Source organism: Ursus americanus, chromosome 25, assembly GCF_024610735.1.
Source record: "Ursus americanus isolate L20-20 chromosome 25, mUrsAme1.1.p, whole genome shotgun sequence".
NCBI lineage: Eukaryota > Metazoa > Chordata > Mammalia > Carnivora > Ursidae > Ursus > Ursus americanus.
In genome coordinates, this window is record NC_142151.1 from 8,742,259 (window position 1) to 8,769,574 (window position 27,316).

General features: G+C 44.0%; 1 protein-coding gene across 3 annotated transcripts in view; it reads left to right on the forward strand.

Moving 5' to 3' along the window:
* Positions 1 to 2,984: 2,984 nt before the first annotated feature.
* The window catches only part of CD4 (CD4 molecule), a 38,304-nt gene continuing 13,972 nt past the window's right edge, over positions 2,985 to 27,316 (forward strand). For 2 of the 3 annotated variants that reach the window (XM_045781347.2, XM_045781349.2), the window contains exons 1-3: positions 2,985 to 3,138; positions 9,465 to 9,569; positions 9,651 to 9,836. In XM_045781347.2, coding sequence (XP_045637303.1) covers positions 9,521 to 9,569; positions 9,651 to 9,836 — 235 coding nt within the window. In that variant the 5' untranslated portion in view covers positions 2,985 to 3,138; positions 9,465 to 9,520. The remainder of the gene's footprint in view (positions 3,139 to 9,464; positions 9,570 to 9,650; positions 9,837 to 27,316) is intronic. The other variant, XM_045781348.2, reaches the window with a different exon arrangement.

The window sequence follows — 27,316 nt, forward strand, 5'->3', positions numbered from 1 at the left end:
AAGGGTACAGAGCTTCAGTTGCGGAAGATGAAGAAGTTCTGGAGATGGATGGTGGTGATAGCTGCCTAATAACATGAATGTACTTAATGCCACAGAACTGTAGGCTTCAAAACGGTTAAAATGGTAAATTTTACAGTGTGCGTATTTTACTACAACCAATTTAATACCAATAAATATCAATACAATTCAATTTATTTTTAAGAGAGAGAGTGCGCCCGCATGCCCGTGCAGGGGTGGCTGTGGGGATGGAAGGAGAGGATCTTAAGCAGGCTCCATGCTCAGCATGGAGCCCAACGTGGGGCTCAATCCCAGGACCCTGGGATCATGACCTGAGCTGAAATCAAGAGTTAGACATTTAACCGACTGAGTCACCCAGGGGCCCGTCAATACTTTTAATAAATGATTCAATATGTAATAAGGGTCTACCAGGACCAAGCATTCTTCTGGGTGCTAAGTAAGACAGACGTGGTCACCACTCGAGCCTGCCAGAGAGACACTAAACAATAATTTCCTCACTATTACACTTGGACAAGTGCTTGCAAGGGAGAGGAAGCATGGTGTACTGGCGGGTTCCTTTATTAAGGGAACCTTGTTTCAGCTGAGGAGTTTGAGAGGAGGGGTCAAGTGCAGAGGATAGCGAAGCAACAAGATCCAGACACACAAATCCTGCTGTAAGGTGCGGGGCGGGGGGTGAGGGGGTACCCCCTCACCTCCCTTACCTCCAAGGCACCTGCCTCCAGACTTCTTCCAGGTAAGAACTCACCTTCAGTCTCAGTTAAGCCTCTATCATGTTGAATTTTCTTTCACTTGCAGCAGAGCTCAATGCTCCCTGATACACACTTCCCAGGGAAGCCTTTCTCGATCTCCCAGTTGAAATCAGGCTCCCTATAATAAGATCCCCAGCACCCTGGGCTTCCCTTTTGTAGCACGTGTCCAATTGTGATGGCACGATTAATTGTTCAGTGTCTGTGACACAGGCTGGAGCGGTGACCATGTCTAGCTTACTTATTACAACCCCTGCACCCAGAGTGCCTTGGGCCTGGAAGACACTTGAATAGGGGCGCCTGGCTGGCTCAGTCGGTAGAGCCTGCAACTCTTGATCTCGGGGTTGTGGATTTGAAGCCCCACATGGAGTGTAGAGATTACTTGAAAATAAAATCTTAAAAAAAAAAAAAACAACCCAGCTTGTTGAGTATATGAATGAACGGGCAGAACTGGATTAGATCAGAGGTTAGAAACTTAAATGAGAACAGCAGGCTGGCTGTAAAGAAGTCTGCAGGAGGGGGTTGAAGCCCCAGGAGGACACACACCCTACCTGTACGGACGGCCCTTAGAGGTCACACCGAACCCTCGCACTTACATCCATTAACCGAAATTGAGTCATTTAGTCACGTCCAGATGCAAGGGAGGCTGGGATTCAGTATACATTAAATCTGGACAGCCAGGACCTCAGCTAAAAAAAGGAGGGTTCTATTACTAAGAAAGAAAGAAACAACATTTTGGGGGACAACTTAAAGTCGGTGCAGACAAATAGCGAAGATCTGAAGATTGAATGAAATTTCCTCTATTAGTGGTTCCCAAAGTGTAGCCCATGGGGCGAGGGCCCCCCGAGACCCTTTCAGGGAGATTCTGAGGTCAAGCTACTTTCATAAAAATAATAAGACATTATTGGCTTTTGTCACTAGGTTGACATCGTGATGACGCTGCCAAAGCAATCTGGGTTAGACTGCTGCCTTAGCACAAATCGAGGCAGCGGAGCCAAACGGGGCTGTGGTCACTGTGTTCTTCACCGCCAGGCACTTGCAGTCAAAAATGAATAAAAATATTAATGCCACTTTCACTTAAGAATTTCTTTGATGAAGCAGTAAATATTAATGTTATTAAATCTCCAATGTTGAGTACACTGTGTTATAAGATGAAAAGTAGCGGGATGCCTTTCTGTGGCAAATGAATCACTACGTTGTCTCAAGTAGAAATGCCTGCATTAATTGTTGGAGTTGCAAGCTCAACTAGCCACTCTTTTCATGGTAGGGAAAGGGCACGGTCACATGGGCACATTTAAATGATCAGTCAGGCTGCTGGTGGAGGATGAGCCAGAGGACGACAGAATGGGGAGGCCAGGAGACCGGCGAGGAGGCAGGGGCTGTCCTCCAGGCACAAGAGGGGGATGGCACCTGGGGTTGGAGTGGATGGAACGGTGGTAGTGGGGCAGAGTGACTTGGATAGACTTCTGAGAGAGTTCGAAGGTAGCATCCACAGGAAATGGCAAATAAACGTATGGGAGGGGTTGGGCGAAGGAGTCAGAGAGTACGCCCAGTTTATTTGGCCTGAGCAGCTGGGAGGTGGCAAAGCCCTTGCTGAGCGGCGGACTTGGACTTGCGGAAGAAGTAGGGCTGGAGGGTGATGGTGAGCAGCTGGTAAGTGCAGTGTGGGACATGTTGGGTTTGCTCTGCACAGTGAGCTTCCGAATGGAGATGTCCAACGGCAGGTGGAGCTGCACGTCTGGAGCTCGAGAGAGACCTGGGCTAGAGAAGCACTTGAGGGCTGGCCAGAGTCGAAGGGCCAGAGGCAAAGGGTCTAGTCCATGGTCACTCTGGGGGTCACTCTGCAGGTCTCAGCCCAGACCCTCTCTGCCACACTGGGCCACCTCTAATGCCTCTGGTCCCTCCCCGCTGAACAAATGCCCTTAGGACCCTGGAGCAAGGGGCTGTACGGGGCTTACCAAATGCTCTCATGTGCCCCCCACCTCCCTCCCACTTCTTCTTCCCTTGAAGCCCAAACCAGACTGCAGTATCATCGAGGCCATTTTTTTCTTGTTACACAACAAGGAGTTCGGTGACACTCTGCTCTCCAGCCTGGTTCCGCTCAACTTTTCCCTTTGACTTTGGCATTTTCACTTTGACATCTTCCCTGAGAGGCAGGGGGTGGTGACCCCAGCCCCAGATAGTGACGTTGGGGGCTGGCCCAGGCCTGGGGTGTGGAGGAGCCTCACCACCGGGCTTCCTGTCTCTTCGTTTACATACGTCTCTGCAGAAGTAACAAGCACTCTCCTCAGTGGGCTCCTGGTTGCAGAGCTCCCAGCCTTAACGTAGACACACTGTGTGAGAAGCAGAGGGGAGGAAAGACACAGGCCCAGAGGTAAGATGGATAGACTCAGCTTCATTCCGTTCCATGGGTCCGGCAAGGGGAGGAGAACGTGGAAGTAGATGGGTTGGAATGTTCTGGACTCCCAGTTCTCTGCCCAGAACGCTGGCCATCTTCTCTTGTGTTTCGCACTGGAACGGTGAGTTCAAGAGGCCGGGGGACCATGGCAAACTTCTCTCCACAACCCCCTGTGCACAGCTCAGTGCCCGGAGCAGAAGGTGCTCCTCAGAGGGGCGTTGAGCTGGATTGCAAGATCAGAGAAGGCACGGAGACTGGAGGCCACCCCGGGCTGAGAAAGGCGGCGGGAGGCAACTAGTCAAGGGGCCATGGAAGGGATGAAGATAGGAAGAGAGAAAAGAGGTAGAAAAGATGGAAGAAGGGGTGGAAAATGAATAGAAAGAATAAAAATATATTAAGGAGGAAGGATGTCGATAAAAAAATAAATGAAAAGAGGAAACAAAGGAAAAAGCAAGAAAATGAGAGGTGAAATCCAGTCTAGAAGCAATTCTCCCCAAATCAGTTTTCCCAAAGATGCAATTGTCAGAAATTCACACCAGAGACCATATTTGTTTGCAGGATTTCATAAGCCCTATGAATGAGGTAGGTTCCTTTAGCTATCTTTTCTGTCTATATTTATTTCTACATTTTTTGTCTATTTTGGGGCATTTTTAGGATTCTTGAACAGTATGTCTAAGGGCCCTTCCATTTTAATGAGCTTTAAAATGGTTCACGAAATTCTCTGAAAGGGTTGAAACTGGGCTGTGAGGTATGCAATGCTGTCAGCACAGTAGATACATATTCTTAGGTAAATACGTCATTAGAAAAACAGGTTCTAAGAAAGTTTTAGATGTCTCAGCTGCCCTAGAAAAGGAGGCTAGGTGGTTTAGTAAAGGATTTAGAGGTCCCTCCTGGGCTTGGTGTGGTGTGGGGGGACGCAGGAGGTGTTACCTCTCAAGATGGAATGCCGTGTACAATCCCACCTCCCGCCTCCGGGTTCCTTGTCCTTTCTCCTCCCCTAAGACCTCCATGGCCTTGCAGAGCTGTCCTCAAGACATATTCTGGGAAAAGGACCTTCTCCGTATCGTCAGATTCCTCAAAATAGAAAGGTCGCACTATCGCTAATTCAAACATTTTGCTCTGGGTGGGATAGCTCTTTCTGAAAGTTCCGTTCTCGTGGGGCAAATTGTTAGGGGTGTGAGGCTGACAGTAAAACTTGATGGGGGAGGTCACTCCGTTATATTTTGACAAATAGTTTCTTGCGTTGTGTTAGATTCTGTGGGCTCATACAAAATGGCCGCCCTCTCAACCTCGGATGAAGGAGTTCCCAGAGGACAGGGTCAGAGAGAACTCCTGACATGATTTTCCTCTTTCAGTGTGGGGGCACATATATAGAAGAGGTATACTTCGAAATAAGAACTCCCCCTCACCAACTGGTTCTAGGCAGAAGCCCTGTAACGTCTTAGGCCCCGATTTGGGCCATAATGGTGAGGTGACAACAAGGGAGTTCAGTAGACCAAGGGCCTTGCACATTTTGGACACTCACTAAATGTTGAATGAGATAACTTTGATGAGGGTGGGTGATGGGAAGGGGGCAGATGGGGGCCTGGGTTTGTAGGGCTCTAAGGTTGAGCTCTGTTCCACACTTTTTGGGGGATATAGGGGAAGGAAGGAAGGCACAGCACCCCTCCCCCCCCCGCCACGTGGGTGTCTGAGGCAAAGGAGAGGATGGCGGAGGTTGCAGCCACCGAACCACAAGGGTCCCTTAGAGGGTCATGGTCTCTAGGAAGTTTATATGAACCCAGTGAGCAATAGAGAGGGTGTATGCGGTGGGGGGTACATCCCGCGGCGGGGCTTGGGGGGCTGCCTGGGGGCTCTGGGGAGAAGATGAAAGTGTCTGTGGGACCACAGACTGTTGCTGTGGTGGGGCTGTGCCCTCTTCCTCTCCCCAGTCTCGCTCCTCATCCCATCTGGGGGGCCAGGGCCAGGGCAACAGGAACCTCAAGAGCTCGAAGAGGTTGCCAGTGTGTGTTGCCATTTTGGTCTCACGGTTCTCTTGGTCTCCTTTGATCTCTCTTTTGGTCTACTGCTCTGGGCATGTGTGTTGCCTTTCAAAATGTCTTCATCTCTTTCCCTCTGACGCTGCCCGGTGTGTGCTACCCTGGGCTTGGCGTGGGATCAGGGATTGTGTGAAGTGTAGCTGTGGCTTTAATGACCTCCTCTGGTTGCTCCCTTCCAGCCTCCCTCAGCCTCCCTTGGAGCCTCTGTGAGTTTCTTGGAATCTGTCCTTTTCCCTTGGTCCGCCCTGCAGACATCCCCCTTGCACCCACCTGCTGCTCCAGGCTGCGCTCTGGAGGCTCCCTTCACATCAAAGCTTGTTGAAAGCCTGCGTTCCCACCAGCGGCCTGGATGCCTGTTTACTGGCAAGAAGGGGCTAGAGCTTAGTGGCAGCTGGAGGTGGAGATGAAAAAGGAGGAGGGGCAAGGGGCACTCTGGGCAAGACCGGGGGAGCCAAAATTGGTTCCTGGCGCATGAGGCCAAGAGGAAGAGAGGTACAGATGTGGGGAGTTGAATATGGGAGTCGTCAGTGTGGGGAGGCATGGGTACAGAAATACACAGATGTGAGCAGAGACGCAAGGAGAGAGAAAGGGAGCAGGGTGCAGGACCTGAGGGACCAGCAAGCCCTCCCAGCCTCTCTCAGGGGGCTATGGTGTACAGGATGCCACTGTACTGGGGCAGAGCGCCTCTGGGGAGGATGAGGATGTGGGGATCAAAAGCCTGCTCTCTGGGGCGGCAGCGGAAGCCCAAGTCACCAAAGCAAGCAGCAGCTGGAAACCCATAGCCTCCTCCACCAAGCTGAGCCCTGGGTGAGTTGGGGTGGTGCAAGGAGCTGGAGGTGGGGAAGTAGCTCTCTGCACAGACCCCAGGATCATGGCGTGAGCAAGAAGAAATGACCACCATTTGGGGGAGGGTCAAGGAGGTCCCTAGCCTTCCCCAGGCGTCTATACTGAATTTGGACCCCAGGGAAGGGATAATTCAAATGGAGACTCTTTACTCTACGCTCACCAAGGACGCAGTGAGTCTGGGTTGCAAGGCAGTGGGAACCACTCTCGGATGTAAGAGTGGCCATACCGCACTCTTTCCCCTTAGCCTGACCCTCAGCACCTCCATGCCCCATGCTGACTCATAAACAACTGCCCCTGTGACCAGCCTCCATCTTCCACTTCTGGAAACCTTGATCTCGTCACTTCCTATTTCCTGGGTTAAAAAAAATTCTGTGAGGGACGTCTGGCTGGCTCAGTCGGAAGAGCATGCAATCTTGATCTCCGGGTCATGAGTTTGAGGCCCACTTTGGGTATAGAGATTACTTAAAAAATAAATAAACTTGGGGCACCTGGGTGGCTCAGTTGGTTAAGCGTCTGCTTTCGGCTCAGGTCATGATCTCAGGGTTCTGGGATCAAGTCCCACATTGGGCTCCCTGCTAAGCAGGGAGCCTGTTTCTCACTCTCCCTCCGCCTGCCACTCCCCTTGCTTGTGCTCTCTCTCTCCCCGCCCCCCCCCCTGTCAAATAAATAAATAAAATCTTTAAAAGAAAAAAGAAATAAACTAAAAAAAAAAATTCTGTCAAGCCCCTATCTTGTGTTAGGGCCTGGAACATTCCTCTTTCAGGCAGGTGGAGTGACTGGGGATGGTATATATATATATATATATATATATATATATATATATATATATATCCCCAACCTCATTAGGAGGCCCATGTCCCCAGCACCCATCTGAGGACTACATCCCTATCATGTGTCAGTGCCCAACAGGAAACACAGTCTGCCTCAGGTGGGTCAAGAGACTGCAGAAAGGGCTTTTTTCCCAGAGGCGTGAGGAGGGAACCAGCCAGCACACAGTTGTGAACCACAGTAGGCAGGGTCCTGAAAGGGCAAGGGTGAAATGATGTTTCTGGAACCCCATGAGGGTTTGAGCTGTGGGTCAGGGACCACCTGACAGGAGCTACAGTTGGGGTGTGGGTAGAAGAAGGGGGAGGGAGTATACCTACTGCCAGGAAGTACGTCCGAGTAGAAAGAGAGTTAGGAAAAATACCCCAACCTCTTTCCCTGACCCTCCCATCTCTCGTGGGTGCTTGCCACTGTCCAACCCCAACTGGTCGCAGGGGGGCAAGGGAGCTTGGCTGATATAATCTGCAAAGGTCAGTCTCCTTGTAGAGAGCAGGGCAGGGAGGTTGGAGAGTGGCCCAGGGGTGGGAAGGGGTGGGGGAGGGGGGGCACAAAAATAGGCAACATGGATTGGGGTGACTTGGCTCCATCCAGGCCAGGGTTGGGTGTGGACACACACTTAAACGACCCACTTCAGTGACAGAATTATTACATTGAGTACAGAGAGAAGTCAGTGATTTCCCTCCTCCACGCAATTCAGTTTGGTTGAAGTTAACCAAACACATCCCAAATCCCTTCTCGACGCTCCAGCGGGTGCCAGGCCCACAGGGGCGGCAGAGCTGGCTGGGGCATCTTCATCCTAGAGGAGGTCAAGCTGCGGGAACCCAAATCACTGCCATGAGAGAGAAGATGGACATGCCCGCAAGGGCATCGACAGGTGCCGTGCGAGTGGGCAGGTAGCTGCCGAGCTCAGACAGCAAAGCCTGGGCTTGGGGACAGAGGAACAATTCTGGACGCAGGATCTCCTCTTGCCAAGCTCTGGACCAGGTTCACTCTGACACTGTCCCCCAAGGCAGCCACGCCTCTGAGGCCTGCTTACAGTCTGGCCCTGGAGCTCAAAGATATGAGCCCAGTTCCTGCCTGCCTTCCAGACATTATCTGGTGGCCTTCCTCCAGTCCCCACTCCCTCCATGTCATCTGGTCCTCTTCCTAAAGCTCTACACAGACCACGTCCTGTCTCTGCTCAAAACTCAGCAGTTCTCCCAGTTGCCTGCAGAACAAAGCCCTGACCCTTTAGCCTCCCTGTCAAGATTCTCAGTCAGGCCTCCGATGCCTTCCCACACCCCCGCACACCCCCTCCCTCCCTGAGCCCTCTTCAGACTCCCAGCTGGGAGCTCAGCCCTGCCACCTGACAGGTTGCCTGACGCACTGCTGTGGCTCAGTGGGGTGCCTTCCCCCCCCCCACTGCCTTTCCCTCTAACTCATGGTTTGCTTGCTTGAGCCTGCGCCAGTCAGGGCTGTTGTGAAAACACAGCAGGCTAGACCCCACACCGCCCCCCCCGCCCTGCCCCCAGTTTCTGATTCAGCAGGTCTGGGGTGAGGCCTGAGAATTTGCATTTCTAACAAGTTTTCAGCTGCTGCTGATCCAGGAGCACACTTTGAGAATCGATGCTCTGGGCACCTGGGTGGCTCAATCGGCTGGGCATCTGCCTTCGGCTGGGGTCATGATCTCGGGGTCCTGGGGCCCGGGATCTAGCCCAGCATCGGGCTCCCTGCTCAGTGGGGATCCTGCTTCTCCCTCTCCCTCTGCCTCTCCTCTCTGCTTGTGCTCTCTCTCTCTCTCTCTCTCTCTCAAATGAATAAATAAAATCTAAAAAAAAGGAGAGAGAGAGAGAGAATCACTGCTCTAACCTCATGCTGCCCATGGTGCTAGGTTCATTCCGAGCTTTTCGACACCCCTCCTCTCCCCCCACCACCCCGCCCCAGCCTCAACCATCTCCGGAGCTCACAGAAACCAACCCTGAAACGGCATTTTCCTTCTTTCCCTCAGAGGCCTTACCGGGCTGGTCTGAGAGTGAGCAGGGAGTTACCCGCTGCTCTTTCTCTCCCTCACCCCACACAGTGTTTCTGGCCCCAAGTCCTGGGAATTCGCCCTCAGACGTGCCCCTCAGGGCAGTCTCTTTTCCCACATTTCCCTAGTTCTGACTGGTCTGAGTTCGGGCCTGGTGCGCCTCGCCTCCTGTGCTCGGCCTCCCTCAGCTTGTCTCCCCCCCCCCCCCCCCCCCCCGAGCTGCCGAAGGGAGCCCTTCTGCCAACCAAACCGTGTCCTTCTTGACACGAAGTCCTTTACTGGCTCCCTGGTGCCTGGCTGGGCAGCATGGCATGCAAGCACCTTCACGGCCTGGCCTGGCCCCCCTGCCTCCGTCCCCACTAATTGGACACCTTCTCTGTGAATCCTTTTCTGATTCCACTTCGAGAACCCATTGTGGCCTGGGCGCAGCCTTGTGGAGCATGGCCAGGTGGACGTCCGCTTAGCAGTCTGCACGGCTCGGTTCCTGGCTTGGCGGTCTGGGTGCGACTGTGATCGTCCGCCCGTCTCCCTGTGTGCCCCAGGCCCAGTAAATGCCGCTGACTAATGACTGGCCTCTCCCTCAGGCCGTGCCCTTCGTGCGGGGAAGGCCCAGGTCCCTGCCTGCCTCAGCAAGGCCGCGATGAGTCGAGGAGCTGCTTTTAGGCACCTACTCCTGGTGCTGCAGCTGGGTGAGTGTTCAGACTTGGGGTCCCGGTGGGAGGAGGGGCTGACTGGGAGCTACAAGGGTAGGGGGATAGCCTTGGGGCCAGACCTCCTTTTTTTCCACCTAGCAATGCTCCCCATGGTCACTCTGGGAAGAGAAGTCGTGCTGGGGAAGGCGGGAGACACAGCGGAGCTGCCCTGCCACGGTTCCTCGGGGAAGAACAAAGGCTTCAGCTGGAAACATTCTTCCATGCTCAAGATTCTGGAGTACGGGCACGTCTTCCCAGTTAAAGGTAGGGTGGCCCAGCTCCCCATCCAGGGAGGAAGACACATCCCTGGTGTCAGAGGCCGGCTCCTGGTAAATTCTGAGATCCCAGAGGGGTCTGGTTGACAGACTCAGGGGCGCTCTCCCAGTCCAGGGTTTCCCTGTGCCAACTGTGAGTGGCCCGGGGAGTGGCTTTCGGTGACTATTATAATTTCAGAATTTTAATGTTCGTGGCCTTATTTTAACGGATATTAGGGAAATAACTATCACATAAAACCTATAATTTCATGGATATTATTGCTACAGACCCAGGATGATATGTTTTTACTTCCATTAAAAAGCAACAGAATGATTTTTTTCCCTTGCTTTTATTTTTTTTAATATTTTATGTATTTATTTGACAGAGATAGAGACAGCCAGCGAGAGAGGGAACACAAGCAGGGGGAGTGGGAGAGGAAGAAGCAGGCTCATAGCGGAGGAGCCTGATGTGGGGCTCGATCCCATAATGCCGGAATCACGCCCTGAGCCAAAGGCAGACGCTTAACCGCTGTGCCACCCAGGTGCCCCTTTTCCTAGCTTTTAAAGTAAAAAGAATTAAGAGCTCCATACTTCTCAGGAACATATTTTGCAGTAAAGGAGTTTTACTGTCACATTAAGGTTTGCCCTCATGCTCTTTTTTTTTTTTTTTAAGATTTTATTTATTTATTTGACAGACAGAGAGAGCTAGAGAGGGAACACAAACAGGGGGAGTGGGAGAGGGAGAAGCAGGCTCCCCTCCAAGCAGGGAGCCCACAGGGGCGGGGCTTGATCCCAGGACCCTAAGATCGTGACCTGAGCTGAAGGCAGATGCTTAACCAACTGAGCCGCCCAGGCGCCCCTAAACTTTCCTTTTAAAATAGATTTATTTAATCTAAAAAAGTGTACGCATTTCAAGATGTTACATTAATAAGATAGGTAGATTTGGCGAAAATCATTTATAAGATGTGTGAATGGTTGAAGTCTGGGAAGTACGGCTTTAGTCCAAGTCTGACTTCATTAGTGAGGAAACTGAAGTCCAGGGAGAAGAAGTCCCTGGCCTGAGTTTGTGCCCAGTTAGAGGCAGAGCTGGGGCTAGAGCTTTGGTCTTTCAACTTTCAGGCCTAGGCTCTCCTGTGGAAAGTTATCCTCAGTGCAATCAAACCTGAATTGGCCACAGTGCATAGAAAACCATCTTTGTTGAAAATGGATGTCTCTTCTTCCTGCCTCTGTCCAGGGGGAGAAAAGTCCTCCATTTTTGGCAAGGAGGTTCTTGCTGGGCCCCAGAGTGACCATTCAGACACCCAGCCATGTCCACTCTTCATGTTTGGACATGGAGAAACATGGGGGTATTGGGCTGGATCTTTATTGACCCAATGCCATTCCCTAAAATTAACAAAACCCCCAATTCCTGATCTCTTTCTGATAAAGACACAAAGCAGAAATCAGCAGCTTAACTGCCCTTTGCCTGCCATGTCCTTTCTTTCAAACAACTACTGAAAGAGGAGAAGCGCCTGAGTGGCTCAGTCTGTTGAGGGGCTGCCTTTGGCTCAGGTCAACCCAGAGTCCTGGGATCGAGCCCCGCGTAGGGTTCCCTGCTCAGTGGAGAGCTGGCTTCTCCTTCCCCATGCTCGTGCTCTCCCACTCTTGCTCTATCTTAAATAAATAAAATCTTTTTAATAAATAAATAAATAAATAGGACCCCGTGATCAAACTAACCTGTGTCCTCCCCTGTCCTGTGGGCTCCTGGTGCCCATTATGTAATTTTCACCCCTGGGAAGAGGTCAGAACACTCCCACAAACTCTGCAAGTGATTTTCTTGTTCTAGAATTTTATTCTGCTGAATTGCTTGAAATAAGCAGACTTTCAGCTGAGACTTTATTTAATTTTATTAATTTTAAAGTTAAAATGATTTGAAAAAGTAACACAGGTACATGGTAAACATTTAAAACCATACAAATGATACCCAGTGTGTTGAAAACAAAATTCAGCTGAGTAAATTTGAAGATCTAATTGGCTTCATTCAGTGATTCGTAAATTGGGCAACATCCCGTCTAGCAAATAGAAAAGAGTTCCAAAGAGCTGTAGAAAGGAAAGGTTTTTAAAGGCAGAAAAGGGGTGGGAAAAAGTTTATTAGCAAAGGGGACAGAAGGGGGTCTGTCAGGCTGATTTCTCACTAGTGCTGACCAGGTAATTCTAGATCGACTCATTAAAGGTTATGTTCCTGGAAAAAGCTGAAACTCCAATTAGGTTAGGTATTAAGTCTCGGTTTGCTGATGTGGGGGTTAGCATAACTGACTCCATTTTGGTACCGCTGGCTCTTTTTTCACAGTTCCCCTCTTTTGATCACAGCTCTCAGCTAAACTAAGGGTGGCTTTAGCACCACTCCCAGCTACTGCTCTGACGTTCTTGAAGTTTCTGTTGATTCTTTGTCTGGTACTCACAGGTCGTGACTTCTTCCCCCTAATCTCTGGGACATTCACAGGTTATAACTTCAGGTTTACAATTTTTAAGTTGGTGGTTCTTTTTGTTCTTTTTCTGATGTTCCAGTCTTAGGGAGACCATTTGCTCGGTGGTTAGCAGCAGCAAACATGCATTTAAAGCCTTTGAGAGGGGGCACCTGGGTGGCTCAGTCCCTTAAGGGTCTGCCTTCGGCTCAAGTCATGGTCCTCGGGTCCTGGGATTGAGCCCCGGCTTGGGTTGCCCTCCCCACTCAGCGGGGAGTCTGCCTCTCCCTTTCCCTCTGCCCCTCCCCCTGCTTATGCCTTCTCTCTGTCTCTCTCAAATAAATAAATAAAACCTTAAAAAAACAAAATAAAGCCTTTGAGAAGATACAGTGCACCAGGGAGACTACTATGATTATTACAAGCTGGAAAATTACCAATGTTTGAAGTGCACTTTGAGGCATGATCCCTAAGACCCAGACCAATAAAAATCAAATAAGTCAAAGAAAGACCCCATTAAAAGAGTCACCTTTTTAAGCCAAGTGGCTTGCCCAGTGATCTTACATAACTGAGTTTCAACTTCCCCAGAAGTGTTCATCCAGGCTCAGCAGGTGGTGTTGGCCACGGCAGACGCTTCCTTGCTCAGCTAAGAGAGAATTAAAGTCTGTCTTATTATCAAGAATAACTTGATAATAAGAGAGTCTAAGGATTTTTGTCGGGTAGCTATTATTTTAGGAGTGGATTCTGCAATACTTTCAAGAGTTAAGACGTTCCTGCTCATAGTTTCATTTGCATTTAATACTAGCCAGGGGAACACTGACCTACCAAGCTAATTTTGAATCAGGAATGCCTCCTGGTAATTCCTGTTTGAGTCTGTGGTTCAGGACTGGAAAGGTGAGAGTCATGGAGACCGGTAAAATTTAAGGGTCTGTAGACCACACAGGTGGTTTTCTTCTGATTACCCTTGCCTTGTGTCCCTTTCCCAGGCACTGTTAACCATAGACAGGGAAATGGACCAAGGGGTCTCTAGCATCATGGACACATCAAAATTTTTGATGAAAAATCTGGCTGCCTGAAAGGTTACCCCCCTTAGCAATGACCTGGGAGACCCAGATGATGGCGTTACTGTTCCAAGCCTACGCCAGAGTAGAGGAAAGAAAGAGAGGAAGAAAGCGTTTTATGTTCAGTTCAAGTATGAAGTCTTGATCCAGCTTCTTGGGTGGAAGCAATTTATCTTAAGGTCAGCTACTTCTCTTCTTAGGGAATTTGATTTTGAGGTCTCCAGATCAAAGATGTTGAGGTGCACAGGGCCAGGTGGCAGGTGGAGACTTCCTCAGCTGTAAGACATGTCCCCAAAGCTCAGGTCCCTGAAGTTTGGCTGTCATCTGGGTAACGAAGAAGACCTGATTTATTTCCATCCAAGGAGACTGAAAGGCAGTCTTTGCTCTTAGTGACTCCAAATCAAAAGGAGGAAAGAAAATTGGAAATGTTAGTTTGGAGAGTTGCAGCCAGATATTTGAGGAAACTAGAAGAATTCAGGACCCAGTCCAGGATACAGGTATATAAGAAAACCTCAAAGACAATTCACAGGATTAGAATGGAATATGGACAAAGGTGCAAACATTATTTTTGTCTCTATGGTTATCCCCATTTTTATCAAAGATAATCACAATAAAACTAATTCCTTTGCATCAAACTTGGTCTGATTATTTACATAAGTGCAACAAGAATAGTGATTGACCATATAAACATTTTTTTTTAAAGACTGCTTTTCTGGAAACTTATGAACAAGGTACCAGGTCAGTTTTTCCAGGGAGCTTTACTGGCTCCATAAAGTCAACCTTATTTCTTCAAACCAGTCATATCTGAATCTATGCCCATCTCTCTTAAATAGAACATTCCAGTCAAAGCCTTGGTAATATAACCAATGTTTCCATTTGTGTCCTGTTACAAGGAGAATATATTCTCATTGAACTTGTGTAAATAACTATTTTGTCATAAAAAGAATACTCAAGAATTTTCAAATTTTGGAGGGATCAGGTAGGGAGACAAAGTAAATGTTTCATCTTTGGTTACAGAGGCATACTTTACTAACTTGTTATAAGTCATAAATGGTTTAAGAGAAAAAGTTTCCTCAATCTGGAAAAATAAAACATTAAAAAACCAGCAATGTTTCAAGCAAGAAGTCATAAAAATTATAATCCTCCTCAGCTCATTAAGTCCCATGTTATTAATTCTTTTTTTTTTTTTAAGATTTTATTTATTTTATTTGACAGAGACAGACAGCCAGCGAGAGAGAGAGCACAAGCAGGGGGAGTGGGAGAGGAAGAAGCAGGCTCCCAGTGGAGCAGGGAGCCCTATGCGGGGCTCGATCCCAGGACTCTGGGATCACACCCTGAGCCGAAGGCAGATGCTTAACGACTGAGCCACCCAGGCACCCCATGTTATTAATTCTTACTTAAATCCAGTTTTTTTCCCATTAATTCTGTAAATTCTTACTTAGTTCATTTTTTTTTTAATCTTAAAGTTATCAGAAACCTTTTGCCAGAGCCCTTTCAAAGAATCTTCTTGATGGAGCACTTTTGTAGGAACTTTTGCAAAAGCATCTCAGTAAAACATGAAGTGTCTATAAATGACAGAAAACTTCTAAAAAAAATGCTCAGTATTAAAGATCTGATGGCAGTTCATTATAATGAAATTGACAAGGAAATTTGGTTATTTCTGTGAAACACAACATTTTATTTTATTTTATTTTTTAATTTATTTTTTAATTTTTTAAAGATTTTATTTACTTGACAGAGAGAGACACAGCGAGAGAGGGAACACAAGCAGAGGGAGTGGGAGAGGAAGAAGCAGGCTTCCCACTGAGTAGGGAGACCAATGCGGGGCTCGATCCCGGGACCCTGGGATCATGACCTGAGCTGAAGGCAGACACTTAACGAATGAGCCACCCAGGTGCCCCTTTATTTTATTTTTTTGAGAGAAAGCATGAGCAAGGGCTGAGAGACAGAGGGAGAGGGAGAGAGAGAACCTCAAGCAGGCTCCACACTCAGTGCAGAGCTGGGCTCAATTTTACAGTCTTGAGATCATGACCCTGAGCTGAAATCAAAAGTCAGACACTCAACTGACTGAGCCACCCAGGTGCCCCAAAACACAGTATTTTATTTTATTTATTTATTTTTTAAGATTTTATTTATTTATTTGACAGAGATAGAGACAGCCAGTGAGAGAGGGAACACAAGCAGGGGGAGTGGAAGAGGAAGAAGCAGCCTCATAGCAGAGGAGCCTGATGTGGGGCTCGATCCCAGAACGCCAGGATCACGCCCTGAGCTGAAGGCAGACGCTTAACCGCTGTGCCACCCAGGCGCCCCCTCTCATTTCCACTTTTCTTTTACCATACTTTTATTTTTAAGTCACGGGGCCTGAACTCATGACCCTGACATCAAAACCTGAGCTGAAATCAAGAGTCAGATGCTTAACTGACTGAGCCACCCAGGCGCCACTACCATAACTTGTTTTACCAAAAACTCACATCCTATTTTCCTTGCATATGGAGATGTTTCCCTTATTACTTCAAGTAGTTTAAATTACATGTATTAGACTTTTTTTAGCCCCTAGAAACCTTTCATTTCTAGCGGAAACTATGGAGTAAGCAACTGTGAGCTGTTCTTTGCATTAGCATTCTGTAGCTCGGCAAATGTATAAATACATTTTATAATTTGTAGAAACATATGCTTTCTTTTTTTAATAAAGATTTTATTTATTTATTTATTTGAGAGAGAGAAAGCACAAGTGGGGGGAGGGGCAGAGGCAGAGGGAGAAGCAGACTCCCCACTGAACAGGGTGCCTGATGTGGGCCTCGATCCCAGGGCCCCAGGATCATGACCTGAGCTGAAAGTGGACGCTTAACCGACTGAGCCACCCAGGTGTCCCAAAACATATGCTTTCTCATAGTAGTTTTTTAAATGTGGCACGAAACATGGTTTACTAACAGATGCAAATATCTTTAGTGCCTCTATAAAAGGAAGCCAAAAGTAGGTAAACCTATGTTCAGTAATTAATGTATCAGTATTTTATCTTATTTAGAAATGGTCCAGATACTTAGACTAGCCGTCATGTAACTTAGCAAAACTTTGAAGTTTCAGGTTACTAAAAAGATTTGGGGAAATCATCAAAAATTCCCCTAAAAACTTTTCTCTCAATTATATCTATTAAATTTACTTGCTCTCAACAATTATTTTTAGATTAATTAGAAAAATTTCATCATACCAAGTTATTTTTTTCTTGTGGACAGTTTTTTTTTAACAGAGATAACAGGAACTTATTTGACTGGTTAACCCAGGTAGAATAAGAGTTTTGTGTCTGCTCTGTTTTTAATTTTTTAATTTTTAATTTTTAAATTATTTTAAAAAGATTTTATTTATTTATCTGGGAGAGAGAGAACGAGAGAGGAAGCATGAGCGGGGAGAGGGAGAGGGAGAAGCAGGCCCCCGCCGAGCAGTGATTCCCCCGCCCACCCACGAACTCGGGGCTCTATCCCAGGACTCCGAGAGGATGACCTGAGCCGAAGGCAAACACTTACTGACTGAGCCACCCAAGCGCCAGGTCTGCATTGTTTTTAATGTTGATAATTATAAAGACATGTCTATTTTAATTAAATCAACAAATGTAAACTAGCTTTTAATTGCTAAGGATTACCTCAGATCATATGAACCTGAAAAGTGTTTGGTTTCAGTTTTACTACATTTCTAAGAATTTTAGGAATATATAATTCATACAGGTACTTAATTTTCTTTAGCCCAATTAAATAGAGTTCTTCCACAAATTAATTTTGACAATACCATCTGGAGGTAGACGCCACACATCTGTAATACACACATATATATACAGACACATGGAAACATACATACAGATGCAGAGACCTTAGAGTTCTCAATTTTGAATTACGGCCATGAGATGGGTGTGATAATGCAAAACTTACTAGCTTATAAAGAACAGTTGGAAAAGGTTAAGATTACCTGCTCAGATGGCTAAAGCTTTTTATTAATATTAGTGGTGAGACAATATTTTTCATTTGCCCAAGTCCCAAATAACATTTCTCCCCCTTTTGTTTTTCTTCTGATAAGAATTACCTCCCTAAAGTTTACAGAGTACGTATGTAGAATGTTTACATCTCAAAGGCACAGGGAAAGAATGCAAGTTCCCCCAAGAAGGTTTTTTGTTTCCTAAGGCCAAAAAGTTTTATGGTACTTACAAGCCTTTTGAGATAAATAGGGAAGGTTTGGGGATTGATAAAAGAATGGGTGGATTTTGAACTGTTTCTAGAGAAGGTAAAGGCAGCTGCTTTTAATTCCCCAAGAAATTGGGTTGTAGCCTAAATGATAGCGAGAAGCCCATCTGGCCATCTAATCACATTATCTTCAAATTGCTCCCCCACGCTCTCTGGACACGAAGTTTCATTTTAGCATAAGGGAGAAGGCTGAAACACTGAAAAGAAATCATGTTAGGAGCGCCTGGGTGGCTGGATCAGTTAAGCATCTGATTTCAGCTCAGGTCGTGATATCGGGGTCCCAGAAACATGTCTCTGTGCTCAGCAGGGAGTCTGCTTGTCCCTCTACCCCTCCCCCAGCACATGCTCACTTGCTCGCTCTCTCTCTCAAATAAATAAATAAAATCTTTAAAAAAAAAAAAGAGAAATCCTTTTAAATATTTTGTCAGTGTTCAGCTGGGACAAACAGTAAATATTCTTGGCAGTATTTGCAAAAGATACTTTATTTTTTCCTTGGTACTACAGTCAGAGATACAGAAGAGCTGAGTCTGGTAGGAGTTCTCACCTTGAGGTGGGTTCTGCCAGTTTTTCCCGGATCCCATCTGTATGCAGCTCGGGTACCTGCCAGAATTTGGCAAAGTTTTCCATTAGCTTTAATTTTAGTTTTCCCTTGGCTGCTTGAAGAGAATCACATAGCAGTTTACCAAAAAACCCCATAGAGTCCCATCAACTCTGGGAGGGGTCCAGACACAGGCTGTCTTTTGAGGATAGGATGGGGGTGTCCATAAGGTCACTCACACAGCAGACTTTTGTTTACAGTCTCGCAGTCCCTTCAGAGCGGAAAGACAATCCAGGTGGAGGATTACTAGAATGAATACTCACGTAAAGAAGGACAGAGGGGAGCAGTAGGAGTTTCGTCAGTCTTACACTCTTTTGTTTTAGGTACTGCTTGCATCTTTACTTTTTCATTTGCTTTTTTGCAGTGAATCTTTTAACGAAGGTATTTTGGAATTTTGAAAACTTTTTTTTTTCTTATCATGATAAGTGTACTCTCTAATCCCCATCCCCTATTTTCTCCATCCCCCCAACCCCTCCCCGCTGGTAACCATCAGTTTGTTCTCTATAGTTAAGAGCTTACTTCTTGGTTTCTCTCTCTCTCTCTCTTTTTTTCTTTGCTTGTTTGGTTTCTTAAATTCCACTTATGAGTGAGATCATATGGTGTTTGCCTTTCTCTGACTGCCTTATTTTGCTTAACATAATACTCTCTAGCTCCATCCATGTTGTTACAAATGGCAAGATTTCATTCTTTATTGTGGCTCAATGGTATTCCATGATACATATACCACCTCTTTTCTATCCATTCATCTATCGGTGGACACTTCGGCTGCTGCCATATCTTGGCTACTGTAAATAATGCTGCAGTAAACATAGGGGTGAATGCATGACACTGAGATCAAGAGTTGCATGCTCTTCTAACTGAGCTAGCCACACACCCTGTATTCTTGTATTTTGGGGGTAAATACCTAGGAGTGCAATTCCTGGATCGTAAGGTACTTCTATTTTTAATGTTTTGAGGAACCTCCATACTGTTTTCCACAGTGGCTGCACCAGTTGCATTCCCACTAACACTGCAAGACAGTTCCTCTTCCTCTACATCCTCACCAACACTTGTTGTTGCTTGTGTTTTTGATGTTTGATTTAGCCATTCTGACGGGTGTGAGGTGACAACGCACTGTAGTTTTGATTTGCATTCATCTGCGTTTCCCTGATGAGCGAAGTCGAGCATCTTTTCATGTGTGTTGGCCATCAGTTTGTCTTCTTTGGAGCAATGTCTGTTCATGTCTTCTGCCCATTTTTTAATTGAATTATTTGTTATTTGGGTGTTGAGTTGTATCAGTTCTTTATATATTTTGGATACTAATCCTTTATCAGATATGTCATTTGCAAATACCTTCTCCCATTCCATAGGTTGTCTTTCAGTTTTGTTGATTGTTTCCTTTGCTGTGCAGAACCTTTTTATTTTGATGTCATCCCAGTAGTTTATTTAACTTCCCTTGCCTCAGGAGACATCTTTAGAAAAATGTTGCTATGGCCAATGTCAGAGAGATTACTGCCTGTGCTCTCTTCAAGGATTTTTATGGTTTCATGGTGTGTGGGAGATGGACTAAATGTGTGATGGCTATTAAGGAGAGCACTTGTTATGATGAGCACTGGGTGTCATACGTAAGTGATGAATCACTAAATTCTACTCCTGAAACCAATATTACACTATATGTTAACAAGAATTTAAATTAAAATTTGGGGGAGAAAAGGGTTTTTATGGTTTCAAGTCTCACATTTAGGTCTTTTTTTTTTTTAAGATTTTATTTATTTATTTATTTGTTGGAAAGAGAGAGAGCACAAGCAGGGCGAGCAGAAGGCAGAGGGAGAAGCAAGCTCCCTGCTGAGCAAGGAGCCTGATGTGAGACTCAATCCCAGGACCCTGGGATCATGACCTGAGCCAAAGACAGGTGCTCGACTGACTAAGCCACCTAATTGATGATATAATTGTGGTTTATTTCTGGGTTTTCTGTTCTATTTCACTGATCTATGTGTTTATTTTTATGCCAGTACCATACTGTTATAATTACTATGACTTTGTAATATAACTTGAAATCTGGAACTGTGATACCTCTAGTTTTGTTTTTCTTTTTCAAGATTTCTTTGGCTATTTGAGGTCTTTTGTGGTTTCATACAAATTTTAGGATTGTTTGTTCTAGCTCTGTAAAACTTGCTGTTGGTTTTTTGGTAGAGATTGCATTACATTTATAGATTGCTTTGGGTGGTATAGACATTTTATTTTATCAAAAAAATTTTTGTTGTAATTTTATTTAATTATTAAGTAATCTCTATACCTAACGTGGGGCTCGAACTCATGACCCCAACATCAAGAGTTGCATGCTGTCCCGACTGAGCCAGCCAGGTGCCCTAGTATAGACATTTAAAAAATATTTTTTCTTCCAACCGAGCATGGAATGTCTTTCCATTTCTTTGCATCATCTTGAATTTTTTTCATCAGTGTTTTAGAGCTTTCAGAATACAGGTCTTTCACGTCTTCGGTTAAGTTTATTCTTAGATATTTTATTGGCTTTGTGCAATTGTAAATGGGATTGTTTTCTTAACTTCATTTTCAGCTGCTTTATTAGTGTATAGGAAAGCGACAGATTTCTGTACATTGATTTTGTATCCTACAACTCTGCTGAATTCATTCATCAGTTCTAGCGTTTTTTTGGTGGAGTCTTTAGGGTTTTCTATATATAGTATCATGTCATCTGCATGTAGTTTTACTTCTTCCTTACCAATTTGGATGCCTTTTATTTCTTTATGTTGTCTAATTGCTGTGGCTTGGACTTCCAGTACTATGTTGAATAAAAGGGGTGAGAGTGAACGTCCTATGGTCCAGAAGCCATAAATATCTACAAAAATGACCCAAAAATTACAAAAAACAACCTAAATTAGACAAACAAGCATGTGTGCTGGAAGGTGACATGCTTAATTTTTTAGAATTTAAGGATCCCATCTTTATCGTTATTTATTTATCTTTTAAGCTAAGCCTTTGGGTCTCTTGAGCCTAAAGGGGATGAGATGCTGGGTTGGAAACTGTGTGATCTTTTACAGTGTATCTCAATCTTGATGACTGGTGGGTGACCTAATGTCAATCTAAGCCATTTCATGACCAACTTATACTGATGTGGGAGTCTTTGAGTTAGGTGGTAAGTGCTCTGACAGCTTTTAAATGCTCAACTTGTGCCCCAAAATTTTGCAGCTACTTCTGAGTAGCAATAGCCTTTATCTACACAAAACAAACCAACATGTGCATCTTAACACACCAGCAGTAACCGAGAGATGTTACTGTGGCCAACATAAGGCTCTGTGTGCACCACCAGCAATTCCCAACTTGAAATTGGGGTTTGGAGAAAGGACTGTACTAGCCAACCCCCCAAAATGAGGACTGTGGGCTGATTCCAAATAGCAGTTCCTATATTGGAATCTAGGGAAATTCCAAGTATATGAGGAATTGCAGACTAAATTGCTAGCAATTCCCAGTTTGGAATCTGGGGATGGAACCAAGGACCGGGTTTTCCAAAAAAAATGGTGAACTGTGAGCCAAATTACCACCAGTTCCCAACAAGGAACTAGTGATTCCAGACAAATGAGGAACTGACTGGAAAGCTAATTAGATCAGGAGCTTGATGCAAAGAGTGTGGAACTCAGAACCAAGATGGACTTACCCATGGCCCTTGGAAATGGTGAGAAATACACAACTCAAAAGGGTTCACAAGTGCCAAGCCTGTGTTTCTCATTGTCCCTGAATGCTATCAGAAGTTTCCTTCAATCCCACCACTTCTACCAAATCTGTGGAAAAAAAAAAAAAAACAGAATTCAACTCCATAAATTTGAAGATCTAATTGGCTTTATCCAATGGTTCATGAATTGGGCAGCATCCTATCCAGCAAATAGAAAGGGATTCCAAGGAGCTGTAGAAAATGAAAGGTTTTAAAGGCAGAGAGGGGGCTGGGAAAAGGAAGTTTATTAGCAAAGAGTGCATGTTTCAGGCAAGGTCACCTTCCTAAGGGGGACAGACAGGGTGTATCAGGCAGACTTCCTCACTAGTACTGACCAGGTAATTCCAGACTGACCGGTTAAAGATTACATTCCTGGGAAAGTCTTTGTTTGTAGATGTGGGGATTAGCATAAGTGACTCCATTTTGAGCCTATTGTCTCATTTATTATAAGTGATAATAAATCTTCAACTTTTAACCAGTTTTTGTGTTTCCTTCAGGAGATGATCTATGCATATGTGTATACAGTCCCCTCTTTTCTTACATAAAATAATAAATTCATCATATACATGTGTGTGTATATGTACATGTCTACATTGAGTGCTTACAAGTGCCTGGCAATGTTCTACGTTAGGTGCTGGGGATATAATATAGTGGAAAACAAAATAGACATTCAGATAATGGTTCTAACCTTGCTTTCTTTCTTTTAAATTAGACAGATATTTTGAAGGTTGTTCTATATTCATATGTGTATGTGTGTTTATAAATCTATATCTGTCTATCTATATTTCTACCTCATTTCTTTTCAGTGACTGCATAGTTGTTTTTCATAATCATACCATGATTTATTTGACTAACCCATATTGTCGTACATTTAGGCTGTTTTCAGTTTATTGCTGTCACAAACAGTGAATCAAACTGTATATCTCTGGACATATATGCAAATGTCTCTGTAAGATAAATTCCTAGAAGTGAAACTGGTGCACCAGGTTAGCTTCATCTTTAGATATCTTTCCGTTACACAAATTTTTCTCAAATGGCATCTGCTCTAAGATTTGACGCTTTATTAATTTGCACCTTCCAATACATTACTTCCTTTATGCAAATTTTATTGATGTTACTGTTTTTTTCTCCAGATTTAAAAAGTATTACATACTCATTACAGAATATTTGGCAAATGCAAAACAGAATAAAGAAGAAAATCAAGTGCAAGCATACTTCCACCATTCAGAGATTTATTTCCTTCCAGGCTTTGTTTAGTGTGGAAAATATAATCGATATATTTTTACATAGGTGATATGATATCATGCTGTGTTACCCTTTATCTTACTCCCTCATAACATTTTATCATGATGGGACAATCAATTATTAGACAAAATTTTAAAAGTAATCTGCCAAAGTTTAACAAATATAAAATTACAACTCTTTTATGTAGTAATAGCTACACTGGAAAATTTACTTGACAGAAATAAAATTGAGACTATTTCATGAAATCTGTGAAAGGATGTTGTTATACACATGGCTTATAATATGAAAGAATAAAATTCAACCTGAATATCCATTAATGAGGACAGACTTGAACTATGGTACGACGATGGAAAATTATTCAGGTAATAAAAAAATGAGTGCTTTCAGGAAAATGAAGTAGACATATGTATGAGTCAGCTTGGGCTGCCATAGCAAAATACCGTAAACTAGGTGGCTCAAACAATGGAAATTTATGTTTTCACAGTACTGCAGGTGAGAAGTTCAAGATTAGGGTGTCAACACGGTGGGTTCTGGAGAGAACTCTCTAGCTCCCTGCTGGGTGGGGAGTCTACTTCTCCCTCTCCCTCTGCCCCCCACTTGTGCTCTCTCTCTCAAATAAATAAATAAATAAAATCTTTAAAATAAAATAATAAATGGGGAGGTTAAAAGAATGTAAAGGCAGGTAAGGTAATATAACAAGAGTAGACTATGATAGGTTATATACACATATAAAGTAGTACCCACAGTACTCACTAAAAATGTACAAAGAGATACACTCAAAATTACCAGAGGTAAGTTAAAATGGATTCTAAAATACATTTTAAAATGTTTGCATCCCAAAGTATAAAATAAATATTTATGAGTCTATGCTGATATAATAACTGATTGAAAAAATAAATAAATGGGGAAAAGAGACAAATCTCCTATGTAGAATTCCAAATAATTTATGTAGATAATCTGCCCTCAAGAAGGTGAAGCATAATTCCTCACTCTTTAAGTGTGGGTTGTGCATAGTTATTATTTTCCAAAGAGTACAGTATGGAAAGGGGAGTAAGAATAACTTTGCAGTGGAGAATGGTGAAGAACCTACCTCATCAGGTGATCAAAATCAACAACACTCATAAGTCATGTGGGTGGTATGTACCCTTGATATGTAATGAAAATGGCACTTTATCTCTGTGATCTTCCGTTCAAAAACCCATAAACCCAGTCTAATCAAGAGAAAAACATTAGACCAATCCCCCCAGCAGAAAGGCATTCTACAAAATAACTGACCTTGGGGTGCCTGGGTGGCACAGTCGTTAAGCATCTCCTTCGGCTCAGGGCATGATCCCGGCTTTCTGGGATCGAGCCCCACATCAGGCTCCTCCGCTGTGAGCCTGCTTCTTCCTCTCCCACTCCCCCTGCTTGTGTTCCCTCTTGCGCTGGCTGTCTCTCTGTCAAATAAATAAATAAAATCTTAAAAATAATAATAACTGACCAGTACTCCTCAAAAATTGTCAAAGTCAACAAAAACAAGGAAAGTCTGAGAAACTATCACACCCAAGGAGAGACAAAAGAGACATGACAACTGAATGTAAGATGGACTCCTAGATAGGATCTTGGGGTGAAAAAGGAACATTAGATAAAAACTAAGGAAATCTGAGTATGGCCTAGTTAATAACAATGTGTTAATATTGATTTATTACTTATAAAAAATGTTCAATACTAATGTAAGATGCTAATAAGAGGAGAAATTCAGTATAGAGTATGTGGAAACTCTACCATTTTCATAATATTTCTGTAAATCTAAAACTATTCTTAAAAAAATGTGTTACAAAAAGATGTTCAAGTGGTGCCTGGTTGGCTCAGTCAGAAGAGCATGTGATTCTTGATCTCAGGGTTGTGAGTTCAAGCCCCACCCTGGGTGTAGAGATTTCTTAAATAAAAATAAAAATTAAAAAAAAAAAAGACATTTAGGGGTGCCTGGGTGGCTCAGTCTTTAAGCGTCTGCCTTCGGCTCTGGGCGTGATCCTGGCATTATGGGATCGAGCCCCACATCAGGCTCCTCCACTGGGAGCCTGCTTCTTCTTCTCCTACTCCCCCTGCTTGTGTTCCCTCTCTCTCTGGCTGTCTCTCTCTCTGTCAAATAAATAAATAAAATCTTAAAAAAAAAACACTTAAAAAAAAAGACATTTAAGTAAACCATAGAAAGCTGTAAAAAAGAAAACAGAAAATAGAACAAGCAGACTTAAGCTCTAACTTGTCAATAATTACATTAAATATAAATGGTCTAAATATACCAATTAAAAACAAAGATTTGACAGAGTAGATTAAAAAGCAAAACCCAACAATATGTTGTCTATAAGAAACTCACTTCAACTATAATGATGCAGGCAGGTTGACAAGTAAAAGGGTGGAAAAAACGATATGCCATGCAAGCATTAATCAAAGAAAAGCAAGAATGGATTTATTAATATCAGATAAAGTCAACGTCAGAGCAAAAAAACTACCAGAGTCAGAGAAGGACATTATATAATAATGACACTGTTAATCCCTCAAGAAGACAGAGTAATTCTAAATGGGTATGCACCAAACAGCAGGTCTGCAAAATACGTGAAGGAAAACTGAGAACTAAAAGCAGAAATAGACAAATCCACATTGATAGAGTCTTCAACACCCCTCTCCCAACAACTGACAAAACAACTACCCAGAAAATCAGCAAAGGTATAGAAGAACTCAACATCACCATCGATCAACAGGATCTAATTGACATTTATAGAACACTCTACACAGCAGAATGTACATCCTTTTCAAATGTCCACAGAACATATACCAAGATGGTCCATATCTTAAGCTATAAAACAAACCTCAATAAATTTTTTAAAAGATTTTATTTATTTATTTGTTTATTTATTTATTTGAGAGAGAGAGAGAGAGCACGAGTGCGGTGAGGGGCAGAGGGAGAAACAGACTCCCCACTGAGCAGGGAGCCCGTTGTGGGGCTCAATCCCAGGACTCCAGGATCATGACCTGAGCTGAAGGCAGACATTTAATGCACTGAGTCACCCAGGCGCCCTAAACCTTAACAAATTTAAAAGAATTGAAATAGTGCAGTGTGTTCTCTGACCACATGGAATCAAACCAGAAATCAACAACAGAAATTTAACAGGAAAATTTCCAAACACTTGAAAACAACAACTTTTTGGTATTCTGTGGGTCAACAATGAAGTCTCAAGAGACAAAGAAAAGTACATCAAATGGTGTGAAAAAAATTTTTTTTAAAGATTTTATTTATTTATTTTTTAGAGAGCAGGGAGGGAGTGAGGGGAGCAGAGGGAGAGGAGGAGAGAGGATCTTAAGCAGGCTCCATGCCCAGAGTGGAGCCCGATGCAGGGCTGCATCTCACAACCCTGAGATCATGACCTGAGCCAAAATCAATTCAGGCGCTTAACCAACTGAGCCACTTGGGTGTCCCATATTGAGTGAAAATTTAAAGAGCATCTAAAAAAAGTCTTACAACTAACATTATACTTAATAATGAAAGACTGAATGCTTTCCCCTAAGATCAAGAACAGAGCAAAGATATCTGCTTTACTACCTGTATTCAACACAGTACTGCAACTCTTAGCCAGTGCAATAAGGCAAGAAAAGGATATGCAAGAAATACTGATTAGAAAAAAAGGAATAAATTTTTTCTATTTGCAAATGACATGGTTATTTATACAGAAAATCTTAAAGAACCTATATTTAATAAACCTCTTAGACTCAACTTGTGAGTTTAGTTATAAGAGAAACATACAAAAATCTATTGTTTTCCTATATACTAGCAATGAATGTGTACACACAGAAATTAAAACGTAATGCCATACTAAAAAAATACTTACGTAAATGCAACAAACACGCACAGGATTTGTGTGCTAAAAACTACACAATACTGACGAAAGTAGTCAAAGAAGATCTAAATAAATGGAGAGACATTCCATATTCATAAGCGGAAGACTCAACGTTGTAAAGTTGTCAGTTCTCCCTAAATTGGTATACAGGTTTAACACAATTGCTATCAAAGTCCCAGCAAGATATTTTTTTAGATATAAGTAAGATTATTAAAAGAATTTATAGGCGAAGCCAAAGAACTCAAAGAACTAAACCAATTTTGAAAAAGAAGACTAAAGTAGGAGAACTCAAGTCTATCTGCTTTCAAGACTTATTATATAATGAAAGTAATCAA